The 17,482-nt window shown below is 44.4% G+C and overlaps 1 protein-coding gene across 8 annotated transcripts in view; it reads left to right on the top strand.

Moving 5' to 3' along the window:
- Window positions 1-17,482, top strand: part of Btbd9 (BTB domain containing 9) — a 357,021-nt gene that overhangs the window by 192,716 nt on the left and 146,823 nt on the right. The window contains exon 7 of one of the 8 annotated variants that reach the window (XM_087597101.1): window positions 3,046-3,407. Coding sequence (XP_087453227.1) covers window positions 3,046-3,067 — 22 coding nt within the window. The 3' untranslated portion in view covers window positions 3,068-3,407. 8 annotated transcript variants of the gene reach the window in all.

Genomic DNA, 17,482 nt, shown 5'->3' with positions numbered 1-17,482 from the left:
TTGGCTAAGGCTCACTGTTGGAAGAAACATATGACTGGTACTGTAGACTTGCCTACCAACTTACAGCTGGAGAGAGCATAGACCTCAGGGGACGACCTGCTGCCATTTTACATTGATGTTGACTTCATCTACCTTCTTAATATCCATCCTTATACCCAGGGATGAGTACACCTAGCACCTCTCATCAGAGAAACTGTATATACTTATGCACATACACATATATGCTGTTTTTTAAAATGCTGTATGTTGCTGTTTTTGAAAAAGAATGTTAACAAGTTTTGGCAAGGATACTGGGAAATTGAACCCTTGAAAAGCTCCTGGTGTGAATGAAGAAAAGCGTGTAACTGCTCTTCAGAATGGTAAAGCATATTTACCACGTGACCCAGAAGTTCCTCCTCTTAATGCTTATGAGAAACAATGGCTGGACAAACATGATGTGCTCTATCCAGGCAGTGAAACTGCTGAGTCATTAAAGGAGTGGCTTGCTAATGCTGCTTCCGTGTGCATAACCTCATTGTGTGAAGGGAGAGCAAGCAGTCACAAGTGACCATGCAGAGAAACTGCAGAACAGGCAAATCCATGGACAGGCGCGTGGATTCCGGGCTGTTTGCACTGGTAGAACTGGTGGTTGTTTAGATGTGTGGGTTCCTTTTGAGGCAATGACAATGTTAGACGCTCAGTGAGGTTTGTGTGCCCACAAATACACCACCAACCCTGTGTTCGTCAAGTGCGTGGTGGACGGCGTGACTCCCCTGGCATACAGGCACTTTGAAAATCAGTTTCTGACGGTATTATAGAGAAGAACGCCTGAGTCAAACCTTCACAGGAAAGCTAGTCTGCCTCATTCAAAGAGGCTGGTGCAATCGCTTGTCCTGTGTAGATTTCTGGAGCTGTCTGAGGCTCAAGAAGAAAAGCCTGTGGGAGCCTATAGCTCACTCCTGCTTAGGGGATGGCACCAGCAGAAGGCTCTTTCCAATTATTGCACGGCACCATCACAGAGGGGTTTGAGTGGCATATGATGACAATCACTGATGGCCCTCTAACCTCATATTTCATAATTACTACTGGAATCTATTCAGTATGTATGCAGCACTCTCCAGAGGAAGAAGAAATCCTATTCCCCGCTGCATGACAGAACGCTCTATTTTTATTAAGAACTTGACTGACAATATAAATCATAAATCACCAACATGATTCTCGAGGCACTAGAATCCAGGGCAGAAATATAACCAGCAAAGTGTGCCATCGCGGTATCGGTTAATATTCATGGTGCCCAAGACGTAAAAGCAATTATGTGCCAAATCACGGGTGCAGTTTTTGTAGGCAGGCCTTTGCCTTGTGAGTCTTGGAGATCTTGGGTTACATCTTTATCATGTCGGCCGATGCTAACTAGCTTGATATTTGTGCATCTGAGCTATTAGCTCTCGTAAAAGGTGGTGAATAATTACAGCACATTTTCCATAAGCCATCCACACCACACAGAGCATGTCTGCAGAGCAGGGCTCAGACGTGTGCTGGTGTGATATTGCTGTTACAGTGGAAAGGGGAGATTTGGAAGTTCCGGCTCTGTTTGAAATGCACGGAGAGTGTGGTATTGCATTTGCTTGCTTTTTGGGGTGGCAATGTGTCATTAACAATTTATTGTGTCAGATCAAGCCACGGAACAGACCACATCCTGAGAGTATCTTTGGCAGACAAAGGTGCAGACTTTATGTATTGAGTTAAAGGAAATGAAACTTTCCCTGCAAGGATAAGTAGAAAGAAATTTGGCTAGAGAGGTAATATATATCTTTAAAATGTGATGAAAACACGTTTAAAGGGTTCTTTATTAAATCCCACCTCTATTAATTAATTTCTATAGTATAAATCACCAGAGACGTCCTGCTGGTGAAAGGCAGCTCGGAGATCAAGTGGAGCTTTGGAACGGTGGTAGCCCTGAAAGGAAATTATTTTGATCCTACTGCCTTGTCCCCTTTGTTTAAAGAGCTCCTTTGCTAGTATGCAGCTTGCGCTCTGACACACCTCAGATTTTCTTTCTTGAGAAAAGATAATACATTATGAGGCAGTTTATTAACCCTTTTAGAAATGTCGCTTTGTTGATAAGATTTTAATATTTCAGAAATTTTAACTGGAATTTAGTTTAAATGACCCACAGCTTTGGGCTGTTGATATTTAATTAGGAACAGTCATTTTGAGGTTAACACTCTGAAGGGAGTGTAGGTGTGTTGTGTAGTACCCGCCCCACAGCTGAGGGACTGAGGGACACCACTCCTTCTAGAACACTTTGTTAGAAAGGGACTGCGTTGACGCTGTATGAGCACAGTAAATTTCATTTGATGTTTCCAGTCAGTCAATTTGAATTCTGGCAGTTCAGGGGGAGATAGGAAAAGCTATTACTTCATGTGCTGAACATATACAAATAACACAGTTTCCAAGGGAAGGTCCAGAGCATAAAACAAAAATCATCATGGAAATCTTAAGTAGTCTGTACTCCCCAAGTACGCCATGGTTCCTTCCTCTCTCCCTCCCTATGTCCCCCCACAAACCAAAAAACAACAAACCAGAGAGCCTTTAATGTTGGAGAATCACCACCGTCACCATCACAGAAATCAAATAGGAGAGAGGCTCTCACTACGTGGAGAGACTGCAGCGGGTTAACCCAGGCACCTCAGAGTACGTTCACCTCAGCAGACTTTCTGTCATGGACGATTTTACTGGAGTATTCTCCTGGCACAAAGTGCACATCTGAACATTTAAATCCAGATATGCTAACAGATGTCTCTTGAGCAACCGCATCATCAAACCAGACTTGACTTGAGTAAGGAAAATCCTTTTTCCATCATCTTTTATTTCTCACGTGGAGATTACATTTCTCCATAGACGACAGCCCCACAGACTGTGATGAGAATGGCACGTGAGCAGGTGGAAGTGTCGCGTCCCCTCAGTGTGAGGGACCACACGCATTCCCAATGAGCACTGCCACCTAGTTCTGAGGCCGCAGCATGCTAATGAAACGGGCCCTTATTTTTCTGTCTTGGTCTGCAGGCCTCTTTCCAGAGCTGTCTGACATGCTGTGAATTTGCCGTTCTTCATTCTGATTCCGTGTGCATGTGTTTGGCATCTGGGCAAGTCCTGTTCTCAAGAATCTCGGGGAATGGTTATCCGTTGGCCAATTTCTCCTTCGGGCACAGATGGAACAAAATGAGTGGCACAGTTTAGATGGTTTCTTTCAGATCCACTCACTGTGCCTTCCAGCTCTTCCTCGTAACCTCTGTCCTACTGACCAGATTCCAACCGCTGAATGATGCCGATGACACACATGAGCCTGTCATACGCCATTTTCTTATTTCTAGAGTAAATACTGTCTTCTGTTTTAAGCCAATCTATAAAGATTCTCATTAAAGAAACATGTAGTAGTTGTGTGTGTGTGTGTGTGTGTGTGTGTGTGTGTGTGTGTGTGTGTGTGATTATTTAATGGGAAGCTCTAAGGAAGGCGAATGTCCAGAAGTAAATTCTCAAATGTTTCCCTGGTCATTGCATCTGAAGGATCCTGCCATGCATCACACAAGGTCACTGTACTACACTTGATCTTAGCCAAAAGGCCGAGAAGCGATACACAAGGTCACTGTAAAAGGACCTTACACACACATGTCTTCGTATGCTTGACAGGTTGGCTCCAGGAGCTCCATGGATACCCAAACGCAAACACCAGTGTCATGTTCTCTGGGGTTTGCATGTAACCCATCCTCCTTCTCCTGTGTCCGCTAACGCACCTGCAGAGAACGTTTAACACCTCATCAGGATAGGTGTCAAGCACACAGTTGCCATCCTTATGGCTTTTAAAGAGAATTGTTCACTTCAGGATGGATGCAGCTGTTTTGCTCCAGTTTCGCTTTGAGATTGATTGAATTCACGAGTGGGGAGCGCATGGGTATGGGCGGCTGACTGACTACGCGCGAACTATACTGACTACGCGCGAACTAAGGTCACAAACAGCCACCTCCATAGGACAGACATTTGGTGGCCACATGTGTCTGCAGTCCATGTGTGTTGTTAACGTTTCATTATGTCAGTCAGGATTGTGAAATTTGACTGTCTAGTGCAGCATCTGTTTTACTCACCCTTTAGGGTAGTGGTTCAGTCACCACTCCTTGGGGGGTCGAATGCCATTTAAGGGTTCTAGCTTCAGGAAGGTTGAAAGCCAGGGCTTTAGAGCATCCATCACATTGTACTCTTGAAATAGCAAACTTTCACTTGCAGCTAGTGTCTGAGGACTGCACTCTGCTCCTTGCAGTGTGTCCTCCATTCAATTTAGTCATTTTAGGGACATTGTTAAACATTACTTAGAGGGGTTCTCCCCATCCCCCGGCCATGTATTTTTTTTTTCCTTTTTAAGCATGGTAAGCAAGTATTTGGATAATTTTGAAGTGACCCATTTGATATTCTCTTATTTAATTTATCCTCGTCTGAGATGAGAACTCCTGAAGTAGAGTTGGACATTATACCTTGTAGGAAAAGGAAGTAAAATAAGTAAAAATAAATATTAGTTTTCTTGTTTACAGGGGTGAATAATAGTTTATAAAACAATATCACAGCCAGGTGGTAGTGGCACATGGCTTTAATCCCAGCACTTGATGAGGCAGAGGCCAGTGGATCTCTAAGTTCAAGTCCAGCCTGCTCTACAGAGTGAGTTTTAGGACAGCCAAGGCTACACAGAGAATCCCTGTCTTGAAAACAAACAAACAAAAAACAAAACAATGTCACAAAGATTAGAATTACGTTGTCTAATCTCAAGTAAAATGCCTATTTTTTCATTTTATAAGCACATAGCAATTCAAAAAATATGGAATGTTCTTTACAAACAAAATTTATTATTTAATTTGTATTAGTAACTTGTCTTCATTTATTCACCAACTGCAGTTTTTAATGATTGATTTCATGCATTAAACTGAAATTATCTTCAGGCACCGTTAGATCAACAGTTTACTCTTACTTAAGGCTCACCTTGAGTTTACCCTGAAGATTTCTGATCAAAAGAATATGAAAAAGGGTCTGTGAGGTCTGACAGCCTGAGCCCCATTCCTGAGCCCACTGGAGAGGAGAGAACTGCCACTGGCCTCTCATCTTCCTTCCCTGTGCCCACTGTGTCCCACACACACTCCAACGTACATACACACATGCACACACAGACACACACAAACACAGACACACATGCACACACAGACACACACAAACACAGACACACATGCACACACAGACACACACAAACACAGACACACATGCACACACACAGACACACCATGCACACACCCTCCAGGGCACACACAGACACACATGAACGTGCCCTCCAACTCACACAGACACAAAGACAGAACATTCCTCCAAGAAATGTAATAACTATTCTAAGGACATGAAATTATCATACCCGGTTTCAGCTGTGTTGCTCACCTCTGCTTGAAAGAGAAAAATCAGATATTAACTCTGAGTACACGTGAGTACTGTTCTGATGTCTGCTTTTGTTAGTGACCAGGTCATCACTAATCATGACGAATGCATTCAGGGTGTTGAAGTTGACCATGAAGTAGACCTTAACCCCTGCACACCCAACCAAAGACTGAAGCTAAAAGTCAAATTTCAGGTGGCTGAGATCATTAGTTTCCAGACGTGCCTGGTGGCACAAACCTGTAATGCCAGTACTTGGGAATTGCAGGCAGGAGGAATCCAAGCTATCCTGGGCTACATAGCTAGACCTGTCTCCAAGAAAAGGGAGAATAACTGTGTTTTGCTGTTGATACGGATTAAGATTTGCATGCTTAGCCCCGATGTAGAGCAGGGTATTTTTGTCAGTACACCCCACACAAGACGGGACAAATCCCCCGATAGCCTCCAAGTCCTTTTACCCTGAGAATGCTTTCTCTTGGGTTGACTGCTTCATTCAAGCATTGCCCTGTGACGATTTAGGTCGTTCCCGGGTTTCCAGATAGTACTCTAATCAGCCCGTTTCCTGGTCTTCTACAGCACGAACACTGATTTCCCTCCCCGTTTGTGACTGTGAAGACCTTCTACTGCACTATCACAGAGGTGGATAATGCCAGTTTTAAATGCTAACTCATCTGCCTTCTGTCTGAGCTAAGCAGGCTTTTGTTGACAGGGTACATTTTGCATATTAAAAAAAAAAAGAACCATATGTGGAGGCCTGGGCTCAGAGGAAAGATAAAAAGGGATTTATATCTGACAGCAATCTTTGTCTCTTTTAATACCACTTTATTGAATTCTTCATAAGGTGAAAACTACTCAAAGAGTATAAAGATATACAAATTAGGCCGACAGAATCAAGCACATCTGACGTTACAGCACAGAAGCAGTAAAAGTTTATATAATGCAGTATGCTTTATTTTTATATAGTCTAATTCACAGCATCACAAGGCATTTTATAGAAAGAATCAATTGCAAGCTTAAAAGAATAAGGAAAACTTTTAAGGTAAGATTTAAGGACAGAATATGCCCTAATTGCACACTTATCTTGCAACTGAGTCAGAACCACCATGCCTTTCTGCTACTACTAAGGGACGGTTAGGGCTTCCCTGTGCTGCCAGCCGGCAGGAAGGATGCTGTGTTCCTGTGCACGCCCAGCTCTTTGGAGGAGCAGCAGTAAGGAGCCACCATGGAATCAGAGTATCCCACACTAAACATCCAGGCTTACCAGGCTGATAGGCCAACACAAGGCACTGTTTCTGCACAGCCATTTGTTCATCCTCAGACGTTTCCTGTCTCTAGTTACTTCCTTAGTTCGTCAGCACAGGCCTGCAGGAAGAGACCAGGTTCTGTGCTGTGGGCCTTCTCATCTCAGACTCTATCACTGGAGTGTGTGTGTGTGTGTGTGTGTGTCCCCACACTAAATGTTTCATGGACTTGTAAGATTCTGTCTTTATTCCTTTTGTGCTGCTATACCAGGAAACCACAGACTTGGGAATTTATAAATGATAGGAATTCATTTTGCCGGGTTTTGGAGGCTGAGAGGTCCGAATTCACAGTGCTAGCCTGTTGGTTGTCTAGTGAGGATGGGCTCTTCACCCGGGACGCCACCTTTGTGTTGTCTGCAGTAGAGAGGTGGGATGCTGTGTTCTCAGAGGGTGTGGAAGGCTCAAAGGCACGGCAGCTTGAAACCTTTACAAAACTCCTCTTATCAGGGCCTCAGATTCTTCATTCAATCCCACTGGCCACTTGACTTTAAGCTCTGAGTTTTGGAATGAACACTTTTAAAACATAGCATGGCAAAATAAGTACTTTGCATTTATATATTTTATGTGTACATGTGTATGTGGAGGAGCATGTGGAAGTCAGAGAACAGCTTGCAGATGTTGGCAGTCTCCAACATGTGGGTTTCAAGGTGCAAATTCAGGTTCTCAGGCATTGAAGGGAACACCTTTACTCACTGAACCATTCACTAATTAACAGTTTTTAAAAGCCTTTTAAAGGGTATTCTTTAATATTTTTCTTCAAAGTAGTATTACTATAAAGAAGACTTTTCTTTTTTTATTCAAAATAATAAGCGTACTAATCTGTTGAGGTTGTATAAATACAGCATCGTAAATAGAGCTTTATAGATAAAAGGAAGTTACAGCTGGGACATCCAAGATACAGGCACCACGTATTTGGCTCGTGGAGGCCTGCCGTCCGGTTCCTGTCCTTGGGTCCCCAGAGCAATGCCGGGACCCTGTACTAGTCTCTGAATGGTGCTAATGTGTCTCTCAAGGGTTCCCTCTTCATGATCCTTCCAATGTCCCAGCTTCTAATAACTTTGGGGATTAGGAAGAGTGGAGCATTCAATCCATTCCATGAGACGTGACAAAATGGAAACTCCTTTCCACTCAGTTTAAAAGGTCAACATACGAGCTTTGTGTGGGGAGAAGGTGGTGGTCATCTTTCCCACGCCGGCCCTCTCAGCCAGGATGCACTTTCCATTTAGGTCTTCTTCTCTGTGGGTCTTTCCTTTACATGTTGTTAAGCCTACTCCTAGGTAAGCTGTATTTTGACATTAGAGCACAGGGTCTCCTGTTCCAGTCTACTCTGCCCAGTTACTTGAGAATGCACAAAGGCCTCGAGCAGAAGGAGCGGCGGTAGTCATCCTGCTGTTGGCTTCTTTACGTTTTTAAGTGAATGCTTCCCACTAAAGAACATTTGCTGTAAGGTTTTGATAAATGCCACTCCACAGATTAAAGAAATCGCTGTAAATGCCTGGGTTGATAAGTGTTTCTTAATTTTTTGAAAAGTCAGAAGACTTAAGCTCATTCCTTTTCTAGAAATAATGAATAAAATTGTGTGTGGTGTGTGTGTGTGGTGTGTGTGTGGTGTGTGTGTGTGTGTGGTGTGTATGGGTGTGTGTGTGAGTGTGGTGTGTATGGGTGTGTGTGGTGTGTATGGGTGTGTGTGTGTGTGTGAGTGTGTGTGTGTGTGTGTGTGTGTGTGTGTGTTTCCCCTTTAGTTAAAGTTAATTCCATCAATGCAGGAGATACTTGGCATTTGTGGGATTAACCTAATTTGGTGACAATTAATTATTCATTTATACATTATTGAATTTATTCGTGTTTGCAGTTGTGTTCCTGAGTGAATTCAGCTCGAATTCATATACATTCTTGTGTGATTTTCAATTGGTACGACCTTTATAGATGTGTTTTCCCTTTCCAAATTGAAAGAGTTAATATCCTGTTAAAATTGAGTATTTGGTATAGCATGCCTATAAAATTTTCTGAGCTACATTAGAAAATTATTAGCTATTAGTTAAATAGTTAATGTTTGGAGGTGGAGAGATGGCTCAGTTGTTAAGAATGTGTGCTGCTCTTGTGTGTGACCCAGGTTTTGACAGCTCACTGCCGTCTGTCACAGGGACCAGGGGACTGACAACCTCTTCTGTCCTCTCCAAGTACCTGCATGCATGTAGTGTGCTTAGGTGGACGCAGGCCCACACATATGCATAAAATGCATTTTAAAATACATATTCAATGTTGATAGTCTTGTTCTGTTTTTATTGAGTTGGTATGGAATATCTCTAGACATTTATCTATTTCAACTTTGCTGGATATCCTTGTGATTAAATGTATGACGTGGATAATTAGTGCTGCAAGTGGATTCAGTTCTAAAAAGTGTGATTTCAAAGGCCCCATGGTCAGTGCCATCCATCCCTCCTCTAAGCGAGAGGAGGCTTTCACTCCCTTGGCTATTCCTGGTGGGAGGAAATGTCCTCAGCAGCCATGTACAGTAGCTGCTAACATGCAGCTTCTCATGGGCAGTGTCTGCCTTTCATTGACCACATGCCAAAAGTCACAGGTAGCATGTTCAGCCATGTATTTTTGGGGCAGAATAGGTAGGTTCTACAAGAAATACTATAGTTTTAAGAAGTGAGTCTGATGAGGCACTGGTGGGGCACTGGAGGCTCTGTCTATCACTGGAGAAGCTGCCTGTGATAAGCCTGACTTTTCCTTTAGGAATCAGCTAGGCCTGAGAGCAGTCTGCATTCAGTGGGTAGGAGCTGTGTGTGTGTGTGTGTGTGTGTGTGTGTGTGTATGTGTGCATGTGAGCATGTGTGTATATGTGTATATGTGTAGGTGGTGTGTGTGTGAGTGTGTGAGTGTGTGTGTGTGAGCATTGTATGTATGTGTATATGTGGTGTGTGTGTGGTGTGTGTGTGTGAGTGTGTGTGAGGGTGTGTGTGTGTAAAGGCGATGATGCCATGTGCTATATTCAGATGGCTGTCGTTGTGACTCTAATTATCCAGTCCATTCAGGGAACTGCATAGCTTTTATGATTATACCCACTCCAAGAAGGGCAAATGCAAGATAATAAGCACCAGAGCCGCTGGGTCCTCAGTGCCTGGACGAGGCAAAATGAATGATGCCCGCATGCATCAGCTCAGCTCCAGCTTTCTTTGTACACAATTGCAATAAAATTAGATGTGTATTGCAGAACATTAGGAGATTTTTCAGGGGCTAATGATTATGTAGTGATTTCCCTTTTACCGTAGAGTTAACACAGCTCATTTCTGGGTTTAGAATAACCTTGGTACAGCTTTCATTTTGTTTAAACACACGCACACACACACACACACACACACACACACACACACCATTATTTGTGATGTGTGTGTTTTACTTGTGACCCTTCAGACATAGTATTTCTGTTACTCAGATTGTGGCAATGTTATTGGATTTAGGATATATTTTCTTCCTTTTTTTTAAATTTCCTGCTTTCCCGAACACTAGTAAATATTTAAAAACACATACCACTAAAACCTTTCTCCATCTTTGAAGTACCCTTCAATATTATGTTTACAATGTAGCGTCGTGTTTAGTGGTCCTTAGCCAAATGGTATATGGTTTCCTTTCTGCAATTTTTCTTCTTAAATCAAAGTGTGAGCCTTTCCCACATGTTTTCCCTTCCTGAAACCTGGTTCACTCTGTATAATGCCCACGTCGCAGGATGGGGACGAGCCTCAATGGGACGTTTTCTAACATGGCCTCCAATGCTCACTGAGGGGCAGTAGATAATTTGGAATATGCTCCTTGCTCTACATCTAGGGCTGCAGGTACTGGTACTTTTCTGGCCACAATGACCCTGTCTGTCTGTTGCTTGCTTGCTTGCTTTTGCTGGATCAAGGTTGATTGCTTTGGGAAAGTTTCAACAAATCGGTTCCATAATAAACTGTGTCCATTTGAGACCTGGAACTGTAGATGCTGGCCTGTTTGTCTGCCCCCTTGCAAGCCAGCCGTGGTGGACTTGTTTTGTCCGCCTGCCCTTTCCCACAGACCTTGTCTTCCTTGACAAATTCTGTTCAATAATTCAGGTAGTTAACTTCCTCTGAGCAACAACAGGTCTGATACTGGTACCAGAGTTCAGATGTCTGGTGACCTCTGCTGTGGTTGGCCGTGAGGGACAGTCACCCAGAAGATGCTTTCCTACCTGCAGCACCTGGCTGTGCAGCTCCAGACCTCGAATCCTGGCCGTTTCTGCAGCACTAGTTAGGTTTCCACTCGACCCTGCCCAGAAGACCAGAAGCACCCTGAGGGCACACACAGGCTTCATAACCTGACATGGAATCCGTCCTCCTTATGCCGAGGTCGGCACCACGTTGTGCCTCCTCTGATCCTCCAGGAAATAGCTGATGCTAATGGACAGCAGGATGAACACTTTAGTTGTTTAATAAACCGTTTCACAGTTTGATGGAGCCTACCTTTCACCAAATTTGTTTTGTCGTGGCACTGGCATGCATGCCCTTACATAAGAAGATTCCCCTGGAGACCACACCACAGCCTTCTCCGTTAGCTGTCCCAGCCTCAGACTGCCCCCGTGGCGTAGCTTTCTTCTCCTGTAGTCCTGGTTTTGTCAAAGGACTCAGCATTCTGTGAATGGGAGGAGTATTGAGTGACTGAATCTGAACTCTCGCCTTAAACTTCTCCCTCAAATCTCCAGAGTGTTGGCTATGGCATTACAGCCACGACGAGAAGCTGCCTTGTGGTTTTGGACATTGTGTTCCAAAGATCACTAAAATGTCGCTGCCAACCCCGAGTCCTTTTCCTTGCCTCTACAGGCAGAGTAGGAAGGCTAGTGACACTTTTCTGAGACACAGTGAGTGCGTCCCTAGGTCCAGGAATGCTTTCGGGGCTTCATAAAGGTATTGATCTCATGCTGACCTCTATGCAGGCCTCCTCTTCTCCCTCAGGGCTCTCTGTGTGCATGCATGCCGGAGGAGGAAGAGGTCTGTCAAAATCCGTGCAGAACTTTCTTTCTCAAATATTTTGTTGTAAATTGAAAGCATTTTCATTAATTAGTTTCTTGATTCTGTCGATCATGCCAAAATGAGACATTTCAGTTGGATACGCACAGTTCTTTTCTCAGGATATCGTAAGTTAAAATGCTGTCTGGTTTTAAACGGCGTGATTATCTGGAAGTTTCCGAGTATTAATAAGCCTGGCTTTGAAGTTACAGATTGTAATGTTACTGTCTTCTTTTACGTTTATGCTGTTGATGTTTAATAAGCTTTTTTTTTTCTTTCTTTTCTTTTTTTTTTTTTTTCAGAGCTGGGGACCGAACCCAGGGCCTTGCGCTTGCTAGGCAAGCGCTCTACCACTGAGCTAAATCCCCAACCCCCTTATTTTTTTTTTTTTAAAGAAAAGCTATGACCACTGGTAGATTGAGAGGTAGGGGAGTGGGTACAGATCTGGGAGTGAGAGGTAAGTATGAGCAGATGTCTTACTTTGTAAGAATGCCTGAAAGATTGCAGCTAAGCCTGGGGGTAGGGCTGTGAGAACCAGACGAGCAGCGCAAGTCCCTTCAGAAGCCTGTGACCACAAGAAAGGGGACATTCCGAGAGCGCGTGCACCCGTGAGCTTTGGCACGGTAGCCCTTCAAAGGTTTAACAATGGCGCACGTTAGTTCAACAGTACATGAAGGTTTGGGTTTAACAGATAAAAGCAATGTGTAAAACAGGAAAATGAACAAAAAAAAAAAATAGCAAGCGTATGCTTCAGATAGATTCTAGGCACGGAAGTGTTAAATACCGCTTACCTTACCGTCCTAGCAGCAACCTTTTTATCTTTGATTTCTAATGATATTACTGCAACTCTGAATTTTAACCTGGTGCTACACTTGTTCATGTTTTCATTAAAAAGGAAATTGTTGGGGTTGGAAAGGTGGCTCAGCAGTGACTGACTGCTCTTCCCGAGGTCCTGAGTTCAATTCCCAGCAACCACATGGTGGCTCAAAACTGTCTGCAATTCCCATTTCCAGGGTATCTGACACCAATGCACTTAAAATAAGAATGAATAATTTTTTTTAAAAAAGGAAACTGTTGTGGATGGCAGCGCACACCTTTGATCTCAATACTCAGTAGGCAGAGGCAGGTGGGTCTCTGAGTTTGAGACTAGCCTGGTCTCCAGTTCCAGGACAGCCAAGGCTACATAGAGAAATTCTGTCTCAAATGACCCTCCTCAAAAAGGAACTGTTGTAATACATCAATGCCCCACCATGTGTGTGTGTGTGTGTGTGTTGTGTGTGTGTTGTATATTTAAGTAATGTACTAATGTGAAAAATACAAGGATGACTAGTCATGATTTCTGTATTCAGTGAACTTAAAATCTTATTTATTCTGGTCCAATTCAGAGAAATAAATTAGTGTGTGAACTAGTATGACCCCAAAGCAGAAAGGCTGTAATGTTTGAGTAATTACATAAGGTGTGATCTGTTTACTGATCACTCTAATGAGCTCTCTGAATCCTAGGTCACTTTCAGGGGTGTCCAGGGGATCCATGGAAAGAACAAAACAGGGCAGTTTACTTTTGACCTCGTGAGGATATGTAGCCTCCCGAGGAGAGGAGCGCTGTCCTCAGCAAGTGCTGCTTGCTGTGTCCCTGGTCAACACATAAATAGTCCTTAAGCTGCAGGAGAGCTGACAGAGCCTCTCCCCTCCCCCGTGGAGAAAGGAAAACAGAGGGGTTCAGCAGAGAAGTGGGGTGGGGGCGGGGATGGAGGAGCCCCATGCTTCGTGCATGCTAAGTCCTCAGGCCTGATTAGCATTTTCATAAACTCTGGCAGCTGTTGCTGCACTTGTGTCATGGCAAGTGTAAGAGTCTAGTGGCCACAGAGGAGAGTTCCGAATGCACTGTCAGGAGAGAGGGAGGCAAGTAGGTCAGGTTTGGGGAGTTTTCGGAGGAAGAGCAGGAGTGCTCAGTGGTCCAGGTCAAGGACACTAAAGGAAGTCTCAGCAGCCCTTCGAGGGCCACTTAGCATCCCATGTGTGCGCTCTGGTGTCAGTGCTGAAGAAGTCAAGAACATACTCTCTCAAAAAGGGAAAATAAACACACACAAAAAAAATGCTTTGTTGCTCTTGAAAATATGGATGGACAAGGTTTATACTTTCATACTTTAAAGTGTGTGTGCTTCTTTTTTCTTGGAGGATCTGTAAATTGATGGAGCAAGTTTTTCTTCCAGCCGGCTAGCAATACATTTGACTTTTAGAAAATGAGTTATGTCAGTCCACGCCAAGCCAGCAAAACCCCACCTCACAGCTGCAGAAATAGCCCGGGGAAGTGACAAATTAGTGTTCCTCATCAGCCTGTGATTAGGCTTAGCTTCTTTTAATAACGAGTCTGACTCTGCATGGGAAGAGGATAAACTGGCAGTTTTCACAAAGATAGAGTCTCCCAGGAATTTTGGTGATATTTAAATTTTAATTACTTTAGATGTGGGGTTATGAGACTGCTGAAGGTATAGCTAAAAATTCTGTCACTCAGGGCTCGAGAGATCCTGTTTCATTGATGGCATGTGTGGCTGCTGATCCAGGAGATAGCATTTGTGTACACTGTGATTCCTGCGGGATTTGCAAGGTGGGGAGCACCTCATTGAAACTACTTTACGTTGAGCTATTGTGACTTTTTCTTTTTGTGTTATTAGTCTGCGGATAAAATCATCCCTCCTTGGTCTTATTTATGCTGTCCAAAACTTATATTAGTCTTTCCCTTCATTTTTATGGAAATTGGAAGTAGCCATTGAGACAATAAGGGGTGTAAGGAGTAAGGATGTTTAAATGTTTCTTACCACAGTTAGGTGCCAGGGAAGAGCCATTTGGAGGTATTGGGGAGCAGCCACGGCTGCTTCTAGGACTCACTGCGGTTCGTGGCTCTTTCTGAGCTAGCCTTGTTTACATTATTTTGAGTGTGCTGACATGCAGATTGCAGGTGGTAGGCTATGGCTTCAGGAAGACAGCTCAGAGTAGCAGCCCGTCCTTTAGTAAGAGATCATGGCTATTACAGTGACCTTGAGAAGTTGCCCGTCACATTCGCCCCATGTTCCTGCACAGGGCTGTGCCTCACCATGGGCAGAGCAGGCCTTTCCTGTCTGGTGCTATGAGCTCCGGGAAGGAGGGCCATCCAGGTGTTCCTTGCACCCACCTCACCAGGCTGCTTCCCCTCATCGCGCTTCACTGCTGGACACTTGAGAGTTTGAATTTCTGTACTTTCGGAAGAGCACCAAAGTTCAACTCTTGCACAATAAAGGGTGTCATCTGTGCACAGTACGCAGAGTGGTAAATTGTCCTGGGCTGTCCAGATCCTCTTTCAGTAAACTAATACTGCTGAGATCCATTAGAGCCGTGGGGCTGCCAAGTGCTTACATCCCAGACTCATCACCTTGCTTTTTGCTGACTACACAGTCAGCAAGAGCAATGAAATAAGTCTTGGATGATAAACATGGTTCTGTTACAGAGACAAAGTGGATCACAGCCGAGAAGAGAAAATGTTTTAGGTGCGGAAAATAAATGCCAGGGGCAAGGTCCTGCTGGTGAGAGCAAGGCTTTCTGGTTCCAAGAGTCCTGTGTCCAGCGGAAGCTGGGGGAGGAGGAAGCTAACAAACTAACAATAACAAACTTGCCCTTAATGTTTCCCATCCACCTTCAGCCTCAGCAAACAATGGCAGGGAAACCTTTGACTCCGCAGCGCATTAAGGGCAGATTTCAGTGCTTGCTAAATAGAGTGGAGACATTTGTTGCAATGAAATGCAGATCTGCTGCTGGTGGGGATTTATTGTGCTGCTATAGCGTCTTTATTATTTCCTATAAAATACAATCTGATGTAAAAATAACTGGTCCTGTGACACTTACAAGGTTGAATCTGATGGGATGTCCATTGTAGATGAATAGCCCTGTGAATAATTTATGTGTATTGTCACTTCTGTGTGGATTCTCTTAGACCCACAGTAATTAGCTATAAGTTCTAAGGTAAACCAGAGAGTAGAAGTACCAGAAAGTCATGTAGGTTAGTGAGCTCTATTGATCCTTTAAAATAACTCTATAGTGGCGACCATGGGAAAAGAGCCAGTGTTTTTCCAGGTCTGATTAATAGCTGATTTAATTCATAAGCCTTAAAGCCCACAGCAAAGATTCATTTGTTTTCAATTCTGTTTTATGATTTTTTGGAGCATTGGAGCTTGGGTAGTTTATTTAAATGAGGTACATTTATGACTTTTAATATGATTGCCCTCCCATTTACATAGAAAGTAATATATTATATTCAAGGAGGCAGGTCTAGTGAGTAATAGTGGCCATGAAATAAAAGAAGGTGATATGGATTCCATACTGGATGTCACTTTGCCGTTGCAGACACGGTCAAGTCTTTTATATTATAAGGAGCTGAAAGTTGCCCAGATGAAAGCGAAGTTGAATTTATAATCAGGGAGCAGGGAGGGCTGATGGAGCCAAGGCAGGAAATGAGCTCAAGCCTCATTAGAGAGCAGGCAAGGGTTCGCCTGCCTGCCTGCCCGCCCGTGGTCTTGGGCTGTTGGGACTGAACACCCTTTCCTCCACATAGCTTCTTCTCAGGCTGACTTTCCCATTTGTGCATAGTTTTCCTCATTTCAGAGTAAGGCTCCTCCTTATAGAATCACCAAAGCCTTGATTCCTGGTCCAGTGTCCAGAGTGCTATGGGGAAGTATGGTGGCCAAGGCCAGGAGCGCACTAAGGCGGAGCTTCCAGCTCTGCCCAGGGCATCCCTCCCTCCTTCCTTCCTTCTCTCCTGTATCTAGTCCAATGCGTGTGTTGTGGTCACCGTAGGTCATTGCTTTATAGAGCACAGAAGGAAGGGGGGGGGGGTGCTGACGATGTTTCAGGAGCTTGGACCTGGGTGTGCAGAGGGAACTGCAGTCTGATGTGAGAAAATCCTTGAGTGGGAGCCAAGGCAGCCTAGAAACGAGAGTGGGGGGCAGGTGTGATTCCGGGTGTGTATGTGCAAGGCCATCTTAGATGGCTGGGTGTGTGGCTTTTCCAGGGAGTTGGTCTCTGCACTGGCAGATTTATATTCTCTGAAGTATGAGGCGTAAGTAGAAGAGCAGATGCACCGTTGAGTGTCCTAGGGGAGCATGAGGTTCCGCAATGGAAGGAGGATGCTCTGAAGAGTGGGGATGCGTCAAGAGCTGTTAGTCGGGACTGTGATGAGAGTTCATCCCAACCTTTGCTTGACAAGCTGGGGAGACCACACTGGTGCGAGCTGTGGGAGAAGCCAGAGAAGCATTGAGTGGAAGGTGAGTCCAGAGGTGGACAGCCGAGTAGAGGGGATGTCACATGGTACACATTTCTGCCCCAGAAATGGATGTCTGCGCCTGTGCTAGGCGTTTCAACTCAGAAAGGGAAAAGTAGCCAGAGGCCTCTGCAGGCCCATTAGAGCAGGGCATGCTCAGCCTCCAGTCCAAGAGGGGCGCTACAGGAATCGGAGGAGACACTGTGTCTGAATGTGTGTGCATGAAAGGAATGTCACAAGAATACATAACTTTGTCGATGGAGTCCTTGAGTCAGAGGTATAAAGAGATCGCTTTCCTACTGTGCGGCCTCCACATCAGGCAGATAAAGTGAAAGTGGGACACAGAAACCTCCCTTAGGAGGGGTTGAGCACATGATCTCGCTGTGGTACCCAGGCTGGTCTGAAACATGGCATAGACCCCA

The sequence above is a fragment of the Rattus norvegicus genome, chromosome 20 (assembly GCF_021556685.1).
Source record: "Rattus norvegicus strain SHRSP/BbbUtx chromosome 20, alternate assembly SHRSP_T2T, whole genome shotgun sequence".
Taxonomy (NCBI): domain Eukaryota; kingdom Metazoa; phylum Chordata; class Mammalia; order Rodentia; family Muridae; genus Rattus; species Rattus norvegicus.
The sequence above is the reverse complement of the archived record's forward strand: the minus strand, read 5'-3'. Positions and strand labels throughout refer to the sequence as shown.